The sequence below is a fragment of the Calonectris borealis genome, chromosome 1, assembly GCF_964195595.1.
Source record: "Calonectris borealis chromosome 1, bCalBor7.hap1.2, whole genome shotgun sequence".
Lineage (NCBI taxonomy): Eukaryota > Metazoa > Chordata > Aves > Procellariiformes > Procellariidae > Calonectris > Calonectris borealis.
The window spans coordinates 11,546,400-11,565,484 of NC_134312.1; the positions used below are offsets into that span (position 1 = coordinate 11,546,400).

Sequence of the window (19,085 nt, forward strand, 5' to 3'; positions counted from 1 at the left end):
AAAATGTTATGACACAAGGATGTTCAAAGGTTTTTAGTGGTGACTGCATGATTCAAGAAAATATTTTGCATCTTGAACGTAATGTGAGTATTGCCAGATACATTTCCTAATGAATACCGATAGTCATTTTATTAGTAAAAGGAGAGTTTGTCATTATATGATGCGTGCAAATCAGTGCAGTACTACATGCTGGTTTTTACAGTCAATGATCATTTTGACATGTGTTACATTGGGATGCTAAAAGTGTTAGAGGAAGATACAAGAAATCATGTATTTTATTATTTGCAATTATTTGGAAAGTCTTTGCTTATCCGTTAAAAAGTGCATCTATGCTTAAATGCATAAATAAGAATGAAAATAAACACAGGGAACTTCAAGACCGGCATGAACCTACTTGTGTCTATTACAAAGTGTGAGGCTGGTATATTACTGTATGACTATCTCATCTCATGGTGATCCAACTTCCAAACTTGTTAAATGCTTTCAAAACACATAGAAGCTGAAACTGGAAAAGTGCTGCAAATAACATAATCACTTTACTTGTCTCATTTCTATTGCAGTTTGGCATTGGTGTTACCATCATACAGCTTTTATTATATTAAAGCCAAAATAGAAGAACCGATAACTCAAGCCAGATGTGAGTACTGTGAAGGTTCCCTGGTTTTGCCTAGTATTGCCAAGTCTCAGATTCACTTAAAAAAGCAATGTTTAAAATTCATAAATTTTGTGGAATTCACTGATGTTATCATGATGTACCCAAAATCTGCAGCAATGATTCTAACCCATTGTAACATCCAATGTACAAGAAATATTCTATGAAGATAGAATATGTGCAGGTACCCCAGTTCCACTGACAATCCCTTCCCCCTTGCTCTGTGCCTATAGAATCATTGCTTTGTGTATCCTCTGTTGCTGTCATTTTTAGGGTCTGGATACTAATTTTTTTCATTCTATTAGCTAAATATGAAATAGACTATAGTGGTAAAGCATTTTTTTGTTATTTTTACAGTAGTTACAGTATGATATTTAGCAAATTACCTCTACTGCCTGTAGAAATAGATTAATGTGAAAGCGCTGTTTGGTTTGGCTTGCAGCTAGGTTTTTATTTTGCACTTGACAAATAGTTTTAGTGGATGCTTGTAATGTATTTTTGGATTAGACTAATTTCAAGCCATTTACAGATTCTGGAGAGATAATTGGAAATGATACTTGTGAGTATTCAAAAGCTTTTTGTTTATTAGGTGTAGCTTAACTGAAAGTTAGTAGACAAAATAGAACCCATCACATCCTTTTAACTTTATCCAAGTGTTACGATAAACTTGAACAAATATGCAGTTAAATAGAAAGTTAGAAAAGCACTGTGAATCTCTCTGACAGGCATAGATACTGTTAGTTTAGAGAAAACTTGACTAGCGCTAAATCACTGTCCTCTACCATCACCTCCTGCATATGAAATAGAATATGGCAAGTTTTTAATAATCAGTGATTTATTTTGTAACTTTGTCAAATAGTAAGTAGTTTAAAATTAAAGTTTTAGTGAGTGAATATGGCTTTTTAATGGATTAGATCATCTGGTTCTGCACTTATATCAATATAACCTGCAAAACAGACCCTTGAAATAGTCACAGTATATAGAAGGTACTTGAGAAATAATTGAGAAGGACATATTCTTCAGTCTTCAAAGATGTTTGTCTTTTTTCCAGACTACAGCTATATGTAAATTGAACCTTTGATCTATCTGTGCACAATATTTTTATTCAAGGGGCTGTTTGAATAAAATATTGGTTTGTGACCCCTTTTGCTTTACCCTGTTTTTTTCTGTTTCCCTGCTTTCTCTTTCTGATGGATAGTGGCAATCAAAAAGGGCAAGTATATTCTTGTTGCTCAATTTCCTTCTGTTTACTGCAGTTGATATTTTTCACTTATATTTCTATTCCTACTGGACATTCTCCTCTGTATTTCTCTTCTCAGGATTTTTCCCATGATCATTGGGTACCATAGCAATAGAAAGGGAAAAAAAGATGTGAAGTGTTTTTCTGTTTTCATGCACATTTCAATATGTTGCTAATCTCTAATCCTTCTTTGTCTGGTCCTATTAGTGTTCAGTGATATCAGCTATTAAAGCCATTATTTTCAGTAGCATTTAAAGTGATGCTTATATGGATGAGTTTTTAAACTTTATTGCAGAAAATACTAGAAGCATTTTCCTTCACACTCTAACAACTCAGTGTCCCAATAATTTCTTTGTATCAGATTGTAATTCTAATGAAAACATCTCATATGTTTTCATGTTGTCATGCTAATGAAATGTCTTCTCTAAATAAGTTGTTAGATGCATTATTATTGCCCAGTGTATGTTGTATATAATAATCAAGTAATTTCTTCCTATACTGTGAAATACTGAGAAGTACACAGTATATTGATAGGAAAGTGTCTCAAAATAAACATTTCTTTCTAAATTCATGCATGCATGCAAAAGCTAGTCAAATATTTTGAGAAGAAAAATGATGGCAAAAAGCCCAGTTTACTTACTTGGTGTTTACTCTTCATCTTTGTAGATTCAGAAACACTGAAGCTTGATCATTTTGATGAAGCTGGCTATACGTTTATAGCACCAAGGTTGGTTAATTTCCCAGTAATAAGTATTATTTCAGCAATAAATAGGCATTTGATCAGATTAATGACATTTATGAAATACAGACTTGACCAAGAACGTTCATTTTGGTAAAAAATATTAAGTAAAAGAACATTTATTAAATTCATGTTTTACAAGATCAATCTTTTCTTCTTGCTCGAGTGTTAATAACATCTTCAGGCTCTCATTCCTTTTTATATTAATCAGAGGGATTTAAAATCTGATGTGTCATCATTTATTGATGTTTTTAATGGAAATCTTATACACATCTGTTCATTTCTTGTGGCTGTGACTTTTAAGATTTTACAACTTTGTACCTTAGCTTCTCATCTGTAAAATAGGTACCATAATACTTACCACGAGATGTTTTCCAACTCCAAGATAAAGTGTTTCAAAGCTCTCTATCACTTAAGGATGAATTAATTTTTGATTCATTGAACAAAAAAATGATTGAGTCATTGAAAATTGATTGAGTAAGTTCATTAGTTCCTTGTTTTTTCATGTGAAATTGTGTAGTTCTTGGTCCTTGTAAATATATGTTTGCAAGGGAAACATGGTATGATAAATAGTTCTTAAAAATTACGTTCCTTTAAAAGATAGTTATGATAAATAAAGGAAATGCTGTACCATCAAGATCAGTTAAGAATTGTTTCATTTCTTATTTATCTTATACACTTCTGTATTGTTTTAAATTTAGACCGTTTTAGATAGATTTGTATATAAAACAGTCTTCTATCTTCAAAAGTATTCTCAGCTTAACTGGTTAATTTATTTTTTATGAAAGACTGAAGTTACTGATAATTAATTGTACCAATTAGCAGTTTCCAGCAAGTCCACAGTTGTTAGGCTGCTTGATATGGAGCTCAGTTTAAATGTGAATGTTGGTATAGTAAGGCAAATTCTGCCTGTAGTCTTTCATGATCATGGTAAAGTAAGTAAAGGGTAATAAGATAGCTTATTCATATGAAATACTTGAACAGACTTCTTTTGTTCATAAAATTAATTTAATATAGAAAGCTCATTTAAAAAGAGAGCTCCCGGCTTTACTGTTGAATGCTCTCTACATTTTAATTAAAAAGTTGTTTAATGCCACTCACGGGCTAATATTTGCCTTCAAAATGTCCAGTGACTTTTATTGTGTTTGCTTGTATTCAGTGAATTACCCAATGATATATTGCTTTATTTTATTACATTATGTAAAGGACAGTTTACTGTATATCTGTTTTGCATATGTCAAAACAAAGAGTGTTTATATGATTATGTGGTGTGTACCCTGTTAAAATTTAAGACTTCTCAGAGGATAGGACCTTATCCCATAAATCCGGCCTTAGTTGAGCATGAAGTGACTACGTTTTAAACACAGTCCATGTATTTTCCATTACAGTTTAACCCAGAAGCAGTCTAAATTCACTGATCATTTTCTTGTTTAGTTTACAGACTCTATGATCTCCTAATTTCATGGCCTGAAGTAGTCCTGAGTGCTTTTTCTGGGAATCTATGCCCTATCTCATACATGGAGTTTTCTTATAATTCAGATTTAGGCAGCACTTGAACACTTTATTTCCTGTAGATGCCTGAAATATTCAATATGGTCAACATTCAATATTGACCATGGTAGTCAATTGATGTGGTAGTGCCAGCCACCTCATTGTAGTTGCACAATCTTGCTTGGACTTTAAAATTGCTGAGCCATATTTGTCTGCTTTAGTAGCAAAAGAAACAAATCTGAGAGGACTGATGTTTTGTTGTTTTTCAGAGAATACTGTAATGATGTAAAAAAATCAGAAAACAACACTGAATTTCTGTTAAATTTCAATGAATTTATTGACAGAAATACTCCAAGCAGTCCATCATGTAAGTATTCTTCTCAATTCGCTGAAATTTTTCCTTAGGAAAATACTTACTCATAAATAAGAATTAGTCAAAATGCCAGCTTTCATGTCCAAATCATGTGGTTTTGGTTTTTACCTTCACTGTTTGTTTTTTTTTTTTCGTAGAAATACATCTAGTATTGGGATTTTCTACCTAAGGTAGAGATTGTAAAATTAGTTTGCAGTTTTCTAGGTTTATTTAAGAAAGTTTGCAGGGCATTATGCACCCAGTGTTTTCCATGCTACCTCTCAGCATTCTGTTCTAGCAGCAAATAACTACCAGTTCATTTTAATACACTCAAATATTTTGAATTTATAGTTTTTTCTCTTGAGCATATCAGCCAAAGTAAGTCTCAAATAGACTTAAAAATCTTGTAATGAAATCTTCAGCCTGCTTTCTTGTCAGCTTATATAACCAAAATAAGTAATGAAAAGGAGCCGAGAACCAAAATAATCAATATCCAGAATAAAAGATACGGAAGTTCTATTGCTGGTTCACGAATTGGTTAAAGAGATATCGCTTGGGCTTGAGTTTTTTAAGACTGCAAACTCATTTACTGCTGCAGGGGTGAGCACTGGGCTTTCGGAAGGTACTCACATATTTAAATTGAGCCTTAAACTCCATTTAGAATAAATGAGGAATTACGTTTTTGAATGAACCATTAGTCATGTATTAAAGTCTTATTCTCATGAAAAATTCAATGTTTGGATTTGTTTGTTTATGCATACAAGTCTGTTTAGCATTATTAATAATTTATAAACAGTTGGATAAACATTTATTTGTCTTGCATTCCGTGAGTCTTTTTAACATGTTGCTGTCAGGGTTCATTGATCAATTCAATAAGAATCTCTCTGCTAGACTATATAACTAAAGGAATGTGCACTCAGATATGAAATCTTCTCACAAAAGGCTATTTTTTTTTGTGCATGTGTGGATGTTTTACTTGAGTCCTTTGACTCAATCTTGGAAATGAAAGCATTCACCTCAAATGATCAAACCATTAATAAATGAAATAAATGAAAATTTTAGTTTAATATTCCATGGTTATATAAGTGAATATTGAGGACATATTTAGTGATATTATAGTATACACTAGGGCTTAGTAGGTAATTATGCCAAAATGTTATTAAATTATTGCTATATTTCATTTTGGAATCCACAAAAAAAATCACTTTTTCCTTCTTTTTTCTAATAATTAACTTACCTTAAAAATAGTCTCCTGAATAAAGTGTTGACTAAATGAAACAGTGGCTATGGAAATTACCTCAGCTAAAAATGCTTTTCAAAAGGAATAACTAGTAAAATCCCCAAATTGAAATAATGTATATACTATAAGTTTAATGCCTGTTATATTTTGACTCACCCCATCTAACTTTAACCTGTTAGAAGTTGGCCAGGAAGATAGACAACTACCTCTGCTGTTACTAAGGGGACAGTAAGAGCAATTCACCCTACTTGTCTTAGACATCCACTTTATGTAAGTAAGCAAGTCTCACTTTGTGAAGATGCATGCAGTACATGGGAATCCTAAACAAAGGATGCACCCAGTAAAATATTAGAAGTCTATATTAGCAGAGATAAATATCATTCTAGGAGACATATTTTGATATTTATGTTCAGGCAGAATTTCAATTTAATTTCTAGGAAAATGTGAATACAGCAAGGCTATCCAAATTTTGTCCTTAAGTTAATTAGTGGGATTTTGTCATTACTTCCAGCCAAAGAAATATTTTTAAAACAGTATCCTAACTTATATTACATACTATAATATGACATTATGCATGTGAATAGGAAAGGTAAGTCTGTGGCATTCGATGCAGTTTAACAGGTTTACCTAGCTAAGGCATGTAAATATATCTAATGAGAATTAAATTAATGCATTAAGGTGATATGAGATGGTGTTTCCTGCTGGTAAATCAGAGCTGCTGCTGTGTGCATAGCATGCTCACACATTCAGGCTTCAGCAGATTTTATGAAAAAGCCTTTTTGCTAAAGTTTGCGAAGCTTTTCAATACCCAAATACATGTCCCTATTGATGTGTTTCGTGAAAACATTGAATTAGGGTATTTTTTTTAAAAAAAGGTCAATATCAGTTTTCTGGAATCTGAGACTTAGGGTGAAGCACAGAGCATGTCCTGGCTCTCTGTGGAGCAAAACTGAAGAAAAGCTGGTGCTTTTTATTTTTATTTTTCCCTAGAAGGAGTTTTCAATCTCCTCAGGAAGGCTGAGCAGCTGGGGTTTGGCAGAATTCAGAGCTGTAGGTTCCAGTCATGGAACAACTGATTTGCCAACACTGGTTTACTGTATGACATTGAAGACCAAGAGCCAGATTCTCCCTTTACATTATTCAGCTCTAATTTAGCCCTGTTTTATTTTCCATAGTGGTAAAATCTGTATTAAAGTGTGTGCTTATTTCTGTTGATCATTCCTAGAACTTTCTCTTGCAAAGCAGTACTGAAAAAGATGCTTGAGAAGCACTGACTTAAAACCATCTTTTCAAAGATATTTAAAAATGACATATCCATCTAAGCTACTAATTCAAAGTTAGTTTATTTCCCTGTACCCATTTTCAGATGGCAAATGAAAGGCTGGGACTTGAGAGGCTGGGACTTAACTCATTTAAATATATTTATATTGTAGTTTGATTCTCTCTGGTTTTGTAGCATGTAAGAGTAAGTATAACTAAGAAATAAGTGTTTTTTCATTGCATCACCTGAGATAAAAAATGTTTGAATGAAAACATGCTTTAAAAACAGGTTAATTTCCAAATTTAGCATAGGGGCTTTGCAAAGCTGGGGCCTGTACCCTTATCACCTTGCTTATTCCCATGACACAAAGGTAGTTTTTTAGGATACAATGAAGGAAAAGTTTAAGTGAAATCACCAGTGTCAGAGTAATCCAGTAAGTACTTGATGTAATTTGAAGTTAGACAGTATGTCTGATAGAAATAGCCTAATTCTTGTGGCTGTAGCATCTTGACAACTCAGAATTTCATTTTAACATTTAATGAAACTCCATGTCACATAGTTTCAGTTGAGTGTCTTAACTCTTTTGATAGGTAATACTGATATGGTCATTAGAGTTTTGCTGGATGCAGGATTTACAAATGAACTTGCCCAAAATTATTGGAGTAAACTGTCTCTGTAAGTATTATTTTTATTGACTCTGATTTTTTTTGATGCATTTCAAAGTTTGATAATATAATAATATACATGTGTGTGTATATACAGATATACAGTTGATGTTTACACAGGATAGATATTTAATTCACAGTTACGCACTTAAATGGCATAGGAACTTGTGAGAATTTCAGTCAGTTTTCATTTTAAATCTTATTTTTATTTACAGTGATGGTGTAGTTGCACAATTTGTTGTTACGGATGGTGGAATTACTAGAGTGTTCCCAAAAAGGTAACAATTATTATAATTTAGTACAATATGATAATTTTGAAACCTGAAAGGGTAGAATGTTAAATAATGCATTTATTGAATGAAAAACAACTTCTCCTACAGTCTAATCTGTACTGATAACTATGAAATGAATGGAATGTTTTGGTTTTCTTTGATTTTACTGTGTCACTGCTTGAAACTGAGCTGTAACATTATTTCCATAGCAGGTCCTTATAATCCAAGTTTCTAATCAGTGTAGAGTAGTAGTAAAAGCAGTGCCCTTGTAGTAGTAGTGGGGCCATGCTAATCCCAAATTACTCCTAAGCACTCCTTTGTTTGGCCGGCTGGCAGGCTGCAAATACTGTAAAGCAGTAGGTGATTTTTTTTTTAGACTAATAAGAGCAGACCAAATGGTCTAGGGACTTCAAGAGAGAAAAATGTATCATTACCAGAGGGCAAAAAGGGGATGTGAAAACGGTCATATAATAACCTACACACTCCCATCAATGACTGGGAATAGTGAGTGCACGAGTACAGATATACTGGTAAATGGCAAATTCATCTGTTTTCTTAGGATATTCTGTGTTTACCCAAAATGGAAAAATGGCAATGAATTTTACTCTCAAAATCGGTTGCTTTTCTGTTTCGGTGTTATTAATGATATAAAATCTTTTGGGATGATTTCTCAAGAGATAGCATGTGCTATAAAGGTTTGTTTATATTTTGTCGTAAGAAGTGTTGCAGTTATATTTGTCTCAATAGATCTAAAAATGATGAGACAAGATCCGTGTTGTTCCAAGAATACTATTTTCTTTTTTTTTTCCAAAGTTTTTTAATAATTACACCTGGCAGTTAACCAGTGAAAGCTGACAAAGTCTGAGGACTATATGAATGAATCTTACATTATTTCCAACTGAAACATAAAAAAAAAAAAAACCTGCAGCACAGTTTTAATGAGACTCTAACTATCTTTTTCTGATCACTACTTTTTTGTGATTAGGGCAGGAGAAGATTGGTTGGAAAATGCTGAAACTTATGAAGTCAGCTTCTATAAACGGAGTTTAGATAATGACAACTATATTTTCACAGCGCCGTACTACAACAGTAAGTCATCACTGTTTTGAAATATCAGAGCCAGCTAGTCCAATGTAAGTGTACTTGTGGAAGTTTCCCACACCAGTTGAGGTCACCGACAAAGGATGCATGTGGGACACTTCATGAGGAAAAAAATCTTGGGACATCACTCATTATTAAGGAAAAGGTAGCTAGGAGGGCACTAACAAGGGACATTATAATTTGTCATCGGCTCTTGTGGCCTTGTATGCTCAGAATTAAAAGCTGAAAACATGCAGAGTACTGGTGTTCATTTATTATACTGAAACACTGTTTTATAAAGATGCTTTGGCAGAATTATTTTAAAAGGAAGTGAAAGAAAATTGCACTCGGGGACAATAACACTACCTAAAAAAGATTTATTTGAGCCAAGTTCTGTATACTTCCTCAGCACCAGACCTAACTTGGAAAGCAGGTATAAGGATCCAGAGTCCACAACTCTGTCCACTGCACCACTGCTTAATTTAAACTTTGCTTTTGAATTCTGTTTCAAATTGCTTCTTATTCACCAAAATCAATTTGTCTGAAATACTGTGATATTTAAAACCTATATGCACAATAGTAAGTTACTGACGCGTACAGCATTAACCTTGCCAAGCTTGTCTAAAAGCAGATGCTACCGCAAATGACATATTCCTCTCTTAAACATATGGGATCTTTTATTGCTGATATTTCATACGTATTTATTGCATCTTTTCTCAATAAAATATTAACAAGGTAATTAACTAAATTCCCTGAAGCCTTTGTTGTTCCTCAAAGAGCTCCAGGGAATGTACTTTTTAACTTGCTTTTTCATACGAAGCAGTGTTGAAAACAGGCTGAAGTCTGTCAGAGAAGTAATTGTTGGTTAGTGAGTGGTGTCAGTATACCCTGCATTGAAAAATACACAGACGACAGCAGGATAAAATCTTTGGCTCTGATCCTGGTTTTAACAGAGCTGCTCACATGTGTAAAGCTATTCATGGCTCTGTTTGCAGAAAGAAAAGGCTGCAATAACTTTATGAAGCAGAGAAACCATGTACAAAAAGTGAATGAAGAAATGTAAACAAAAGTATTCCTTAGTCGTCCAGATGTTGGTGATCTGAGCTATTACAGGTGTTAAATGCATGGTACAACTGGGTCAGTGCTTTTGAATAAGGACCTTTTTGAATAATTCTGGGTATTTGAATATTCATTAATTTCCATTTCAGAAGAAGAGACTTTTATATCACCTTAACCTTTTTTTTTCCCCCTTCTGTACTCTCAGAAAGTGGTGCCAATAGCTATGAAACAGGTATTATGGTAAGCAAGGCTGTGGAAATAACAATTAATGGGAAACTTCTGAAACCAGCAGGTAAGATAGAGTGGTGTTAAAACTCTAAATACATTAGTTATTTGGTTGTTGCTCAACAGTGAATTAGAAATTTAATTGAGATTTCAAAGGAACTTCACTTTATATAACATTTTTTTCTCTGAGACTGTTTTAATCTTGCTAGTGGAAATCAAGCCAAAGATCTGGCTGTGTTTGAGTAAGAGTGCTTAATTTATTAGTCTCATGAAGGATGTTGGTGGTCAGACAACTGAGCAAAACTCATATTTTTTCCTTTTCCAGTTTAATAATTTAGATGTTATTATAATTTTTCCCTTTTTTTTTTAAGATTTTACAGTTACCTTTTTTTTTTTTCATTTTACTAAAAAAGACTTTCATGTATTTCTTGTTAGTTGTTGGAATAAAAATTGATGCAACTAGCTGGATGGAAAATTTCACAAAAACCACAATCAAGAGCCTGGTAAGCAATTGACCAAGTCTTTTTTGAACTTTATTTGCATTTCTCAAAGCTTCAAATGCAAATAGGTCTAATAGCTCTTTGTGCCAGAGTCACACTGATGTGTAGTTGCCAAGTAGTTGTGGTATTTAAATCATCCAAATGCACAAAATAAATCTATGTTGAAACAGGCTGTATTTTGTACGTGTCTTGCTTTCATAATTATAGAACATGGATAAAGACAAAGAAAAATGACATCTTTCAGCCAGTAGCCTCCCTACTAAGATTATGCTGTAGCAATGAATAAAATCTGCAAAAGAATTGGTTTTTAAAAAAATGGAAAAAAAAGTGAATCTATTTTTATTTAATATGTAGGATGGGTAAGCAGTGAACGGTAAAGATTTATACTGCAACCAATATCACAGCATTTTAGCAGAACTTCGTGAAATAGGTGCTTAACCCTTTCATTCCTTACATCTAATGCTAGGTGTAAATGGGAAGGAGGAAAGGCTAAATCGAAGGAAAAACTAAGGAATTAATAGTGCATTGGGAAAGGAGAGGCACAAAATGAAGACAATCGTGGAACAATTGGATGAGGCAATGTTGCTTGGTTGGTTGTATATTAAGGGATTCAATAACAGTGTCTGGCTGTTGTAGGTATTAGAGCTGTAGTTCAATGGGTAGGCAAATGCATTGCTTAAATGTCAGAACAGTTAAGGACAAAAATACATAATTGAAAAAGAGAAAGAAAGAGGAATATCTCAGAATTAATTTGAGATGAATGTCTGCAGCATTATCCGGTAGTTGTTTTGCTCAGGACATAATGCAAGGAGTTATGTGTGTATGTATACATATATTGCAAAAAAAAGAGAAAAACATGATAGTAATCAAAGCCATAAAAGCTAACTGGAGGTGGTGGGCTTCCTTTATCCCATGGGATTCCCATGCTTTGAGACTGGTGAAGGTTTTCATGGTCAAAAAAGATACTTGGCAGCATGTTTTCTGGGTTTTCTTTCCATACCCCAAGCACATGGAAATGCATATGTTCTTTCTCTTTTACTTTATACCCACAACACTGACATCCTGACAAGTCCTTCAAACTATTTCTCTCTAATATATTGAGCATTCTCAAAAAGGGAGATGTACCAGAGACCAGTAGAGCTTGTGCTGTTGATAGTTACTGAATACAGGTTGTTCACAGAGATATTTGTGATAAATGACACACACTCAAAATTAATTTTGGTTAATGTACAGATACTGAAAGTCAAATAACTTGTTCTTGTCTTGATTGATTAATATAACTGCAAAATACAGTTTCTTTTGAAACATTTTTGTGAAGACTACTGTACTTCTGTTTTTTTAGTGCAACAGTGAAATCTGTGGCTGTGAGAGAAACAGTATGGTAAGAATATGTTCAGTTTATGAATATCTGGCAGATTATGAAAATTCGCTCATTCTCTCTAGATTTATCTAAGACAACTATTCTATCATTATTATTTGAGGGTTAATTTTACAGAAAACAGGACTTGGTCATTTGTGTCTTGAGAAAGTGATGAAGATTAGGAGGGGAGGGAGTGAAAGAGGGTATAAAAGTCAGGTGAAGTGGTTCTTCAAGAATGTCTGCAATGAGGTTATGAGAATGAAAGGGAAGAAAAAAAAACACAATAGAGTAAGGGCTATAGAGAATGATGTGGAAAAAAAATGTGAAAAAGATAATGGTAACTTTCAAAAAGGCGAATTCTGAGCAAAGGGAATAATAATTAAAAAAAGAGAAGGATAAATGCAAACTGAAAAGCACCAGAGTACGTGATGTGTCCTTCAACAGTCATTAGTCATCCTTCTTTCCTCTGTTCCCAGCCCATTCAGGATTTGGGGATCCCATAGCTCTGCTAGCACTCAGGAGAGCACAACTTCAGGGGCTATCACAGTATCAGATTCTGCCATGTGCTTAAAAGCTTTTTCTGCTTAGGTCTTCCATGAGTTATTTTGTGGAGTGTGAAGATCATTAAATGTAAGAGTTACAGCTAAAAGGGTACTCTGGGAGGTTATCTGTTTGGCCTCACTGCTCTCTCTCCAGTCTCTGACTGCAAGGATCTTTTACAAAGTGCAAAACATAGGGAACCAGCGGGCTTCCCAGCCCTGCACCTGACATCTGGAAGAAACCCACTACAGTCTTTGGCAAGTGAAAATAATCATAATTAGCAAGCTGAGAGTCTGCCCTTAAGATTTTTACCATTAAAAGATGCAAATGGAAAAGGACTTTAAGCATGGCTAAAACACATGAGAAGTTGTAGTCCCTTATTATGAAGATTCAGTTATAATCAGATTTAATAAGGATATAGCACTCTTAGAGCTAACAAAGTATTGAGCAAATAAGAATTTACAAAACAACTTTTATGAAATTAAGCCACAAATAAGCCTTTGATCTGTACAAACTTTTGTAATACTGATAATGCTGCTTATTATAGCTTAATATTGGCCCTTGGCTATGGGGTTGTGATTTAGCCTGAGTCACACAGATTTGAAGATACTTCCAAAGTGTTGAAAAAAATTAGTTTCTTACAGAGTGTTCTCTTGACAAATCCTTCCTGCAAAACATATTTTACTTTCTTATAATAGCATGTGGACTGTGTTATCCTTGACGATGGTGGATTTCTTTTGATGTCAAATCGGGATGAATATACACAACAGGTATGTATATTTTTAAGGGCAGAATGTGAAAAAAAATAGGAAGAAGCTTTAAGAGAAAAAAATAGCATTTCACTCTCAACTTACCCTAAGTATAACATTTCCGAATCGCAAAAATTTTGCTGCATCAGTAATTGCAGTTATTTTGTTAGTCTTTTTCACAGTCTTATTTATGGTTCAAGATTACATACTTCTACCAAGTTGCATTCTTTGTACTCTGCCCTTAGGCTGGTAGGCTGCCAATGGACCTATGATGGTGAGGGCAAGTAGTACGGCATTCACACACCTTCTTTCTCATATTCCTTTTGTTCTTCCCCAAGCAGGGTGGTCTCTTTGCTAGTGCATTTAACAATTACTGTCTAACTGGAGCTCTCCAACCAAGCTTTTGAGAGAGAAATAGTCAAACAAAGAAATAAATACATAAGCATGACAACCAGATGAGTTTTGTAGAGGAAAAAATAGTGGGGGGAAAAAAAGTCAGAACTGCTCACTTTTTTATAAGAAAAATACTTGGAAATACTTTAACTTACCTCTGTATATTCTCACTCATCAGATTGGAAGATTCTTTGGTGAAATTGATCCTGGCCTGATGCGAAACCTGATTAACATGTCCCTGTATGCCTTTAACAAGTCGTATGACTATCAATCAGTCTGCGATCCCGAAGAAGAACCAAAGCAAGGAGCTGGACTTCGCTCTGCTTATGTGGTCAGTAGTCCCTTGTGCGGTGACTGATTCCCTTCAAAGTCTGCAGGTGTTTATACAAATAACATAATCTCTGTTGGTTTTTTCCCAGCCTACGATAACAGATATTTTGCATCTAGGATGGTGGGCTTCGGCAGCTGCCTGGTAAGTACAAGTGTGTAGGAAGTCTGTATGTCTAAACTAGAATTATTCAGTAGGTTGAGACTGTTCAATCTTCCCCCCAAAAAAAAACCTGATCTGCACCCTTTGTTTCTGCAGTTTCTCATGGTGAAAATCCTTAGTTATGTCTCCAAACTCCTTGGAAAATTCAATGTTCTGTCAACAGTTGAACTACTCTTGCCAGGTTTTATGATTGTGTGTTCTGACTCTACAAAATTAGCTTCAGGAAGTAGACTTGGGATTAATGATCTGACTACAGATGTGAAGGTTCACATGAAATTATTACATTTGGAATTACTGATCACTTGGTTCCCTATTTCAGAATATCATCTTTCCCTTTTTCTAGTAAGAAGTCTTAAGAAAATCAATGTTTGCCCTTCAGTGAATCATTTTACAAAAACACACGAAGCTTCTCTATTACAAAATGTAAAGAAGTCTGGCTTCAGACTGCAGGATAACCAGTATGTTATCTGATGGTGCAGTTCAGTTAAAGGTTCTCATGATAATTGTTAGTTGGTTCTTTGAAATGGAATGTGAACAAAACTACTGAACTATTTCAAGGAAGCAAATATATATAAAGAATTTTGGATAATTCTCTAGTCACTGTTCTAGAATTTTCTATAGCTGAGGGGAAAAGTTGGTATATTTGGACTGTTGTGGACCTTTGGGATTGACCTTGAGAGAGGCAGGATTGCACCAGTAATTAGGTTTATCTTTCACAATCAGAATACTGGATACATTTTAAAACCAAAGATCCATTTAGGAGCCTTCTTTTCTTTTGACTTTGGTTTGTGCATTATTAATAATAGCCACAGAAATAATTTTACCTATTTCAGAGCCATGTAGATAGACACCCCTATCAGCTACTTCCTCCAGCACCACATTGGGATAAGTGATTGGGACTGATGTGATACTTTTGCTTTGGTGTGAATTGCACCCTCGGAGAATGTTGCTTTTTCTAAAGTTTCATGATGCTTATTTTTTTATAATAATTATCAAGCTGGAATAAATTACCTACTTTATGAAGCTAAGAGTTACAATATATAGCAGCTGAACAAACATATAGTAATTTTCTCACGGATAGCACTATGAAGATTGTATGTTGTTTTTTATTGTTGGTTACACTTTGTTAACAGCAATAGCAAAAATCTCAGTTTTCTTGGACAACAGCAAACCTCAAAAACTGGAGATGGGCAATAATCCAGAAGAGAAACTTGAGCTCTTCTCAAACAGAGAAACTTTAGTTTATCAGTGTTCAAATCAGACTCAGTGGTCTGGACTCAATTTAGACCTGAGGTTTATTGTGTGTGATGTTTAACTTGAAAGCACCACATGAAAGTACTTTCTATGGACATGTTTTTAATGGAATCTAGGTCAGAAGCAGGCAGAGAAGGCCATTAAGCAAGCAGAGTGAAAAGAGCTGACCAAAAATGGATTCAGTGAGGCACCTGGCAAAAGCAAATGCAGGGAAATAAGAGAAAGCAGGTTATTAAAGAAAACTATAGTGTTTCAGGCAACAATGTGGGATAAAGGTGTGAGTGATAATTTTCAAAATTTATATGGGATACGCCAGCATTTAGTTAAGAGAGTACATATCATTTCTCTTTCATACTTTTTTAACTCAGATTTTACAGTTTTCCCGGGCTGCCTTTTTCACTCAGTTCCCTGTAAATTCTGTGGTAAGCCCTTACGAAGGAGGATTACTATTTTCTGTCAGCAACTTGCATCACTGTTGAATGGCATCAGGTGTCTTCTCATCCGTGACGGTTGGTGCGCTGTCCATCTGATGATTCAAGGCACAAAGCTGTGGGTGTGAATCCAGAGCTCCTTCAGGCAATGCCTCCACTGGAAAGGTGACAGGCAGTTTCAGTTTCTTTACACATGGATTACGCTGGATAAGGAGAAAAGGAAAAAATCTTGGAGATTGAATAAAGTTATACAGTCCCTTCTCTCTGCAGAACAGGCATTAGAACAGAATGAGATGAGGAGAGATGAGGTCATATTTGTAGGTAGAAGCAAACCTAAAACATGACGATAGGAAACTACAATTTAGGAAAGTTGAAGCAGAAGCAGGGAGTCAAGGAAAGTAACTGTTGCAATTCCTGTTTTGACAGGTTGGCAGAGAAGAAGGGGGCCATGTATGTGGCAAGCAGGCACTTGCTTAAAGTAAATATAATAGGAATAGTGAAGAAAAATAATTTGAAATAAATGGAGCTCTTTAAGCCTAAGTGTTTCAGCAGCATCTAGGAGAAAATTATATTCCATACCACAAGAGCAGGAATAGAGATTATTTCAAAAGTCAACTGCAAGAGTAATGGTTTTTATAATATACTTGTAATATTCCAGTGTTCCTCTCCTTCTCAGCAATTTAATGAACCTTAATCAGCGTAAAGTATCTAATTCAGGAACATTTTCCCTGAGCGTGTTCAAAAGGAGTTCTAGTTTGTTTAAGTGTTAGAGAACGCCAGCATGCCTCTTCCACCTTCCGCAGAGGTATAAAAGGAGGACATGGATGGCATGATAACATTTCCATTATGTGAGTTATGGGCACAAATGATAGCAAATCTCAACAGTAGAATAAAAGATTAGTGTAAAAGAAGACCTGGGAGAAAGTGTGAAAAGAAAACCAGAATCAAACTGTAAGGTTTAAAGAAACACAGCTTTAATAACTGGCAAAAGCATAATAAGCCACAATGATTTTGTTGTTAATAACTCTTATTTGAGTAGTTTTTAAGGATCCATTAAAATACAAAGAAGACAAAGAGCCTTTAACAAATATATATTGTCTTTCTGTGTTCAGGTCTATCTTACAGCAGCTGTTTCTGAGCTTGACTTTTCCGCGTTTTCTTGAAGCAGGTAAGTCAAGAGAATGTTAAAGAGTCAACTTTGAATGAAGTAGAAGGTAAGAATCTAGGCTGGGGGCCATATTTGGATCTCCCCATTGCATCTGTGGCTTAAAAATGTCATTGTTTATTTATTTATTTTCTTCTTTCTGTCAGCTGATATGGAAGATGATGATTTCAGTGCCGCCCTGCCTAAAACAAGCTGTATCACTGAGCAAACTCAGTATTTCTTTGAAAATGATGATAAATCCTTTGGTGGGATTGTAGACTGCATAAACTGCTCCAGGTAAAATTTCTTCAATATAAAGAATAACTTTTGGATATGCATTTATTTTACAAAAGATAATGACACTATTACAAGAGCAAAAAAAAATTTGGATTAATTACACCAAACTTACACAAGTAAGACAGAGAAGTATATAGGCAGTAAAACGATAAATTTCATTCTTTTTGTATTTCTTTAGAATGAATTTTAATTGTAATAATTAAAGAATTACAGAAATATTTTAGTTAAATTTTTGTTTTATAATCTGTACATGCTCCATGAAAATTGTATTTCTAGCTCTGCTACAATTTTTTTTCTTTTAATTTATTGTGTGAACTTAAAGGTGTTCTTCAATATTTAAAAGGAGATTATTTTCTTTAATCCGGTTATGTATTGGAATTTTTGATGGTCAAGAAGATTATGCAATTTATCTTCAAATTTACCTTCTAGTCAATAGTGCTCATGATTTAAGACCTGTGGGTCTTCTTAAGCAAACCATGCTGTTTTGATTTGTGATTAAAAGAATTACGCTTCAGGCTCCATGTGCCTATTCAAGATGATGTTTAAAGTTATATTAAAAAAACTGGATACTTCAGAAACATAACAACTTGGACCTAGTTCTGTGCTTCATACAAAAGCCTGCTGGGTTGAAAGTTTGCATACATTAGGAGTTTCTGAGATGTTTAAGAAATTAAAATTAACAGTCAGATTTCAGACTTCTTGAAGACAATAGTTCAAGCCAGGAAAGAAAGACAGAGGACACTGGAGAATGGTGAATACAGTCAAAATACGCAGACATTTTTTCCCACTTCCATACTTCCTCCTCCATGTTGCTAGTATGTGTTTGTGTGGTACCTGGTTGTGCAGATAACTCATTGAGCTGTTTTTTTTTTGTTTTGTTTTTGGTTTTTGTAGGGTTTTTTGGTTTGGTTTTTGGTTGTGTTTTTTTTTTAATCTGGAGAGTTTTCAGAAGAGTTCTTTAGCTCAGCTTACTGAAAAACTACAGAAATTATTATGTTAATATTGCAAAAATAGTGCCACAATGTGGGAATGAGTATGAAAGGACAATTTAAGCTGGTTAAAACAACCAGATATGTAATCACAACATCAGTTATTTAATTAACAGGTGTTTCGTCCTCTTATTGTACCCAATCCGTGGTACGAACTCATTGCCTGTGAAATTTCAGAAATAATCCGATCAATTCACACCTAAGTAATAAAACTCTGCTTATATAGAGTGGTAATCATCTATATGAAAAGACTTGCTTGTTATTTCATATGTGTATGAAAATGTATTTAAAATCCACTAAAAGCAATTAACCTGCTAGATCGTCCTGAATTTACCTCTCTTTGACAGATAGAATATATTTTATTAATGACTAAGAAATATTAAGATTTTTTTCCCTGCTTTTTTGAAGATCTGTCTGCCTTTCTAGTAAATTTAAATTGTACATGAAAATTATCCTTGAAAAATCCAGAAATATCCTTACCTTTAGTATCTAAGGCATGAAGTCTTATATCTATAACTTAAAGGTATAATGCTGCCTATTCAATTATTTATAAATTGAAAATGACCCTACTAACTTAAAGGCCTTTTGTGGAATTACATGTACGTAAAAATAAAACAAATATACATCCAATACACAACGTACATAACCTAAAGCTCTTTCTC

The 19,085-nt window shown here is 34.2% G+C and overlaps 1 protein-coding gene across 2 annotated transcripts in view; it reads left to right on the top strand.

The window, feature by feature from the left end:
• The window catches only part of CACNA2D1 (calcium voltage-gated channel auxiliary subunit alpha2delta 1), a 436,751-nt gene that overhangs the window by 404,649 nt on the left and 13,017 nt on the right, over nt 1-19,085 (top strand). For both annotated transcript variants that reach the window (XM_075144442.1, XM_075144450.1), the window contains 14 exons: nt 561-637; nt 2,559-2,619; nt 4,392-4,489; nt 7,566-7,650; nt 7,856-7,918; nt 8,898-9,001; nt 10,257-10,343; nt 10,712-10,779; nt 12,119-12,157; nt 13,375-13,446; nt 13,997-14,149; nt 14,238-14,290; nt 17,106-17,161; nt 17,305-17,434. In XM_075144442.1, coding sequence (XP_075000543.1) covers nt 561-637; nt 2,559-2,619; nt 4,392-4,489; nt 7,566-7,650; nt 7,856-7,918; nt 8,898-9,001; nt 10,257-10,343; nt 10,712-10,779; nt 12,119-12,157; nt 13,375-13,446; nt 13,997-14,149; nt 14,238-14,290; nt 17,106-17,161; nt 17,305-17,434 — 1,146 coding nt within the window. The remainder of the gene's footprint in view (nt 1-560; nt 638-2,558; nt 2,620-4,391; nt 4,490-7,565; nt 7,651-7,855; nt 7,919-8,897; nt 9,002-10,256; nt 10,344-10,711; nt 10,780-12,118; nt 12,158-13,374; nt 13,447-13,996; nt 14,150-14,237; nt 14,291-17,105; nt 17,162-17,304; nt 17,435-19,085) is intronic.